General features: G+C 50.9%; 1 protein-coding gene across 1 annotated transcript in view; it reads left to right on the top strand.

Moving 5' to 3' along the window:
- The first annotated feature begins 2,937 nt into the window (after window positions 1-2,937).
- The window catches only part of LOC103610807, a 43,559-nt gene continuing 39,307 nt past the window's right edge, over window positions 2,938-7,189 (top strand). The window contains exons 1-2 of the mRNA XM_008594894.1: window positions 2,938-3,384; window positions 6,664-6,720. Coding sequence (XP_008593116.1) covers window positions 2,938-3,384; window positions 6,664-6,720 — 504 coding nt within the window. The remainder of the gene's footprint in view (window positions 3,385-6,663; window positions 6,721-7,189) is intronic.

Raw genomic sequence — 7,189 nt, 5'->3', positions numbered from 1 at the left:
TCGAAGGTATACCTGTTCCCCAATGTTCATCGCAGCACTCTTTACAATAGCCAAGAGTTGGAACCAGTCCAAATGTGCATCATCAGATGAGTGGATACGGAAACTGTGGTATATCTACACAATGGAATACTACTCAGCTATAAAAAAGAATGAAATACTGCCATTTGCAAAGATGTGGATGGATCTAGAGAGAATTATATTAAGTGAAACAAGTCAGGCACAGAGGGAGAAATTTCACATGTTCTCACTTATTTGTGGGAGCTAAAAAGAAATAATATACACAAAAAATGGGGGGTGGGTGGGTGGGAAGAAGACATAACAATTACAACTCTTTGAAGTTGATAGGACAAGCAAACAGAAAGGACATTGTTGGGAGGGAGGGGAGAGAGAGAGGAGGGAGGGAGGTTTCAGTATTTGGCCACAATAATCAACCACATTGTATATTGACAAAATAAAAATAAATAAATAAAAATTGAAAAATGTATTTCCTGAATATATTTATTTATTTATTTATTTGTTTATTTGTTTGTTTGTTTGTTTGTTTGTTTAATGGAAAATGTGGTATATCTACACAATGGAATACTACTCAGCTATAAAAAGGAATGAAATACTGCCATTTGCAAAGACATGGATGGACCTAGAGAGAATTATATTAAGTGAAACAAGTCAGGCACAGAGGGAGAAATATCACATGTTCTCACTTATTTGTGGGAGCTAACAATAAATAAAATACACAAAAAAGGGGGGTGGGTGGGTGGGAAGAAGACATAACAATTACAATTCTTTGAAGTTGATAGGACAAGCAAACAGAAAGGACGTTGTTGGGAGGGAGGGGAGAGAAAGAGGAGGGAGGGAGGTTTCAGTAATTGAAACCACAATAATCAACCACATTGTATAATGACAAAAATAAATAAAAATAAAAAATAAAATGTATTTCCTGAATCAAAAAATATATATATATATTTATTTATTTATTTATATTTATATTTATTGGGCCGGCCCCATGGCTCACTCGGGAGAGTGCGGCTCTGGTAGCACCGAGGCCATGGGTTCAGATCCCATATAGGGATCACCGGTGCGCTCACTGGCTGAGTGTGTGTGCACCACACCATGCCAAGGGTTGCGATCCCCTTACTGGTCAAAAAAAAATATGTATATATTTATATATATATATATATTTTTCAAGCAAGACTTTTATGAAGACATCTCTATTTTTTCCAGAAAGAAAAACATAGTAGTGATTGCTTTTTATTAAAGTTGATAAAAGAAATAAAATGTGATCATCACATACAAAGTTCTGGTCTTTGGTCACCAGGGACGGCTGTGCCTTGGGACTTGATGTGAGAATTCTGAGGTTGTTGTCATGTGGTCTAGCAGGACAGAAAGGAAACCAGGTGATAATGTCCAAGTATCAGAGGGGAGTCAGCTAAATGTTGTTTTCATCAAAGTTCACATTCAGCTGAGCAATCAAAGGGGGGAAGGCTAGAAGGGCAGTGTTTTTCATAATCTAGAGATTAACATCACGTGTATATAGAAATTTTTGTCCTTATACTTGTTGCATTTCTAGATTGCCATGTAACACAGGGATGAATTTTTTAAATGGCAATTAGTTTTTACTAAAGAGATTTTAAAATGTATTTAATTTATGGATATGTAATTACATTTTAGTTGATTACACTGATAGATGGTCAGAAATGGAGATTTAGTTAATGATTGAGAGGGCATGAAGAAGTGGCTCTTCTTAAAGCTGTCATGTTTATTGAAAAAATTCTTAAGATCAAACCTGTGTTGGTTGAAAATCTCTTTAATGTCATTAAAGACAGAGGAGAGAAATGGAAACACATTTGTACCCTAAAACCAAGAAAATCTCATAGTTAACAAGGGAGCTTCTTTCCTTAGAGCCCGGAATCAATTGTTAGATGATAAAATAAATAACACATTATGACTCTCAGTGGAATGGCTTTATTCCAACCGTTTGAATCAACACATTCACTGTGTCTTTTGAAGAAACAGTTCTGAAAGGAATAACACATTTTTGCAACCAGGAGACAGTGATGTGAAGTCACATGTGCAGAACTCTGGTCCAGCGGATAAATGTGAACTAGACCCTCAGGGTTCCTTGGCATTTACACTCTGTGATCAGAGACGCTGAGACACACCTTGGAACCACCTTCACACCTAACCCTAACCCTAACCCCTACCCCTAACCCCTAACCCCTAACCCTAACCCCTAACCCTAACCCTAACCCTCTTAACCCTAACCCTAACCCTCTTAACCCTTACCCTAACCCTAACCCTTGCCCTAACCCCTAAACCCCAACCCCAACCCTGTCCCTTGCCCTAACCCCTAACCCTAACCCTGTCCCTTGCCCTAACCCTAACTCTAACACTAATCCTAACCCTGGCCCTAACCCTAACCCTGGCCCTAACCCTAACCCTGGCCATTGCCCTGACACTGGCCCTGGCCCTAAACCTGGCCCTTGCCCTGGCCCTAACCGTTGCCCTGGCCCTGGTACTATCCCTGGCCCTAAGCCTAACCCTAACCCTAATCCTAACCCTGACCCTAACCGTGGCCCTGACCCTGGCCCAGAATTTGACCCCGACCACGAACCTGACACTGACCATGGCCCTGGACCTGGCCCTGACCCTGGCCCTAACACTAGCCTTAATCCTGGCACTGGCCCTTAGCCTGGCCCTTGCCCTGGCCCTAACCCTTACCATGGCCCTGGCCCTGGCCCTGGTACTATCCCTGGCCCTAAGCCTAACCCTAACCCTAACCCTAAACCTGGCCATAACCCTGGCCCTAACCACTGGCCTTGCACTGGCCCTGGCCTTAACGCTGGCTCTAACCCTGGCCCTGGCCATAACCCTAACACCCTAACCCTGACTCTAAACCTGACGCTAACTTTGACCCTGAACCTGAAACTGACACTGGCCATGACCCTGGGTGTGACCCTGACCTGGGCCCTGACCCTAGCCCTAAACCTGGCCCTAACCCTAACCCTGGCCCTAAACATGGCCCTGGCCATTACCCTAACCCTGATCCTAATCCTAGACCCAACCCTGGCCCTACACCTAAAACTAAACCTAACCCTATCCCTAACCCTAACCCTGGCCCTAACCACTGTCCTGGCACTGGCCCTGGCCTTAACGCTGGCTCTAACCCTGGTTCTGGTCCTAAACCTGGTCCTGGCCATAAACCTAACACCTACCCTAACCCTGGCCCAAAACCTGACGCTAACTTTGACCTTGACCCTGGCACTGACACTAGCCCTGACCCTGGCCCTGCACCTGACCATCATCCTGACCATGACCCTGTCCCTGGCCCTGACCCAGGCCCTGTCCCTGGCGCTGGTCCTGGCCCTACCCCTGGACCTAAACCTGGCCCTAACACTAATCCTAACCCTGACCCTAACCCTAACCCTTGCCATGTCCCTGGCCCTGGCCCTGGCCCTGGCCATGGCCCTAAACCTGGCCCTGGCCCTGGCCCTACCCCTGGACCTAAACCTGGCCCTAACCCTAACCCTAAACTTAACACTAACCCTAATGCTAACCCTGGCCCGGCCCTAAACCTGGCCCTGGCCATGGCCATTACCCTACCCATGATCCTAACACTATCCCTAACCTTGGCCCTACCCTTGGCCCTAGAACTAAACCTAAACCTAACTGTAACACTTACTCTCACCCTAACACTAACCCTAACCCTGGACCTAACCCAAACTCTAACCCTCACCCTCACACACACTCAACCTAACCCTTACCCTTACTCTAACCCTAACCCTAACCCAACTCCAACCCTAACCATAACACTAACGCTAACCCTAACCCTCACCCTCACCCTCACCCTCAGGGTAATAAGCTTGGGTGGCGTCACCTTTTCTGAGGTCTCATGCTGCACGGTGACTGCATTACTATGAAACAATCCGTGGTCGTCACATCCCAGGGAAGGGAAGCTGGCGGGCCCCTCCAAGGCAACCCCATCCACCAGCAGTAGTTGGAGAGCATCGGTGGCCATGGTCATTCTCGTTCACCCCCATACCTACCGGTAAATGGGCAGAACCCTGTGCTTTGGCTATCTGTTTTCTGCTGTCAGTCTGCAGTCTCAAAGGTGAGACAGGAGGTCAGGATGGCCCGGCAGTGAGCAGCAGGAACCCTTCCTCTTGCTGAATTAGACACGCTTCACCAGAATGGAGCTCAGGTGTATCCAACCCTCCCGGTGTGTTGGGTGTGTCCATCTCCGCGTCCATGAAATCCACCCATCCATCCACACACTGACGTTTTATCTTGTGTCGTCTTAATCGACATCGTCACTGTGATTCACGGAACCCCCAATAGCAATATCACCCACACGATTGACACAGGTTCCAGACGCGCATGTTCGCTTTTTCGTTTTATGGCCATCTGTCAGGTTTGACGTCTGTACACATCCCATCCGAGAGAAAGCACCGCCCTCCGTTCCCACCCAGAAAGAAACACGCACCAAGCCAAGGTGTACTTTCGTTTTATGGCCATCTGTCAGGTTTGACGTCTGTACACATCCCATCCGAGAGAAAGCACTGCCCTCCGTTCCCACCCAGAAAGAAACACGCACCAAGCCAAGGTGTACACGGAGAGGAGACGGGCCCCCAACGATCCTCAGCCCCGACCAGGAGAGGGCCGGACCGGAGAGTCCGGGGGGCCGGAGCCATCCAGAAAGCTTGCATACACATGCCATGCCTCAGGCAAAGGTGGACCAGATGAACTCCAAGTACCCGCAGCACCGGCATCGGTTCGGTCCCGGTGGCACAGTGGCCACCCCTTCCTCGGGAGCAGGGACGCCTGGTCCGGCCTGCTGCACACAGCACGGTCAGCCTCACCCTTTCTGGCAGATGACGGTCAGGGTGATGACGATGGCAAAGTGCCCTGGGGAAGATCACAGGAGAGGAAGTTTTCAGATTCAGGGTTTCAGACAGAGGCTGCAACGTGGGTCCGGGGCCGTCGGGTACTCGGCAGAGCGGGAGAGCTGTGATAGGGCGACCCCCCACTTTCATAACATACACAATTCACTTCTGTAAAACTGCTCGCTGTGTGACAAGGTAGATCGATGAAGTTCAAATAGCATTTTAATTGCTTAGAAGACGGTGTTGTTTGAAAATCCCCCACCTGGGGGCCAGCCCGGTGGCGCACTGGATAAGTGCGCCGCTTGGGAAGTGCAGTGGCGCTCCCGCCCGAGGGTTCGGATCCCACATACAGACCGGTTCCCGCTCACTCCCCCCCCCCCCCGAAGTTAAAAGCTAAATATCAGACTGCCCTTAGAGGAGTTTTAATTTTGTTTGCTATTCTGCACCCCTTCAAGCTGCCCACAAGCAATCGGATGGCTCGTTTCAGTTTCCGTCACCAGGTAGAGCTAGGCCTCCCCAAACCCCCTCCTCACGCCAGGAGGGTACGCGTGTATGCGTGTGACTATACGATAACTATAAGCGTGTGACTGATAGTTTTAAACGTGTGACCAGTGTAAAAGCGTACCTTTCAACACGACCCCTAAAGTTCGGGTCAGGGCTGTTCTCTTCCAAGACTTTCTTGGAGGGACAGTCGCCAGGCAGGCCCATAACAACCCCCTTTCAATTTCACTCGGGTATTCCGGTTCTTATTCCATGTGTCAGCCTCACAACAGAGCCAAGCGAAATCGTGACCTCACCTAAAATAGAAAAGGGAGGAGTTGGGTGAGCATTCCACTGTTCAAGGCAATCTTTTCAAGGAAGCAGTGTCGCCCCATCTCATGCACGTCCACCGAATGTCGATCCACAACACGTGGCGGGCGAGCAAACTAAGCTGTACAGCCAAAGTGACGACGACGAAAAGAAAAAGCAAACCGAAGCAAAACAAAACAAAAATTGAGCGAACCCCTCCACAGGCCCACAGGGACCCAACACCGCACCTGGGGGTCCCGGAGGTGTCAGGTGGCAGGGTGGCCGGCCAGCTGGTCCACCTGGACGCCTACCTCCACTCCTTCCATCCAACCATCAGTGGGACCCTGGGGACCCCGACTCCCACCTCAGGGTCCTTTGGCAGCACCCCTCCGGTCCGGCCAGCTGGCCAACCTCCATCACGCATGGAAGAGGAGGAGGAGCATGAGGGCACGTGGGCAGGAAACAAAGGGACACAGGCATAGATGGGACTGTGTGACTGACGACCATGCTCCCAGTTGCTGGCACCAAGTGGACCAGGCGGGAGGAGACTGGCACACCAACCACAGAAGGGGGACTGGACCCCCAGCCGCTCCCCATTCAGGCATGTGTGTGGCAGCGGGGCACACCAGCACCCATCAGGCTCCCCTGGCACGGCTGTGATGACCACCGCAGCTGGGGCAATCCACTGGGCAGGGCATGTGTCCAGGGTCACTGCCACCACCGGCACCCCCCAGATGCCCACATCTCCACCAGGGGACCAACCTTTTTCCCTCCAATGGGGGCCCTGCCACCGCACCCTCCCCCCAGCCCGACCCCAGCCCGACCCCAGCCCGACTGACCCACCCTATAGAGCCAATCCGTATCCCGAAGTTACGGATCCGGCTTCCCAACTTCCCTTACCTACATTGTTCCAACATGCCAGAGGTTGTTCACCTTGGAGACCTGCTGCGGACATGGGTATGGCATGGCACGACATTTACAGCCTCTCCCCCAGATTTTCAAGGGCCAGCGAGAGCTCACTGGACGCCGCCAGAAACACGATGCTTCCAAGGTAAGGGCCCCTCTCAGGGTGAACCCATTACGGGACTCTCGGCCCATCACAAAGAAAAGAGAACTCTCCCTGGGGCTCCCACTGGCTTCTCCAGGATTGGTTGCGTTAAAGCACTGGACACCTCAAGGTGATCATCTCTGCCACTCTGGATTCGGGGATCTGAACTCGACTCCCTTTTGATCGGCTGAGGGCAACAGAGGCCATCACCCGTCCCTTTTGAATGGCACTCGCCTGTCTGTCAGGACCGACTGACCCATGTTCAACTACTGTTCACATTGAACCCTTCTCCACTTCGGCCTTCAAAGCTCTCGTTTGAATATTTGTTACTACCACCAAGATCTGCACCTGTGGTGGCTCCACCCGGGCCCGCGCCCTAGGCTTCAAGGCTCACCGCAGCGGCCCTCCTACTCGTCGTGGCGTAGCATCCGCGGGCTGGGGGGGACGGGGCGTGGGGGGCGGGGGAGGGGAG

This window comes from Galeopterus variegatus, unplaced genomic scaffold (assembly GCF_000696425.1).
Source record: "Galeopterus variegatus unplaced genomic scaffold, G_variegatus-3.0.2 Scaffold11818, whole genome shotgun sequence".
Classification (NCBI taxonomy): domain Eukaryota; kingdom Metazoa; phylum Chordata; class Mammalia; order Dermoptera; family Cynocephalidae; genus Galeopterus; species Galeopterus variegatus.
This window is presented reverse-complemented; position numbering and strand designations above follow the sequence as displayed.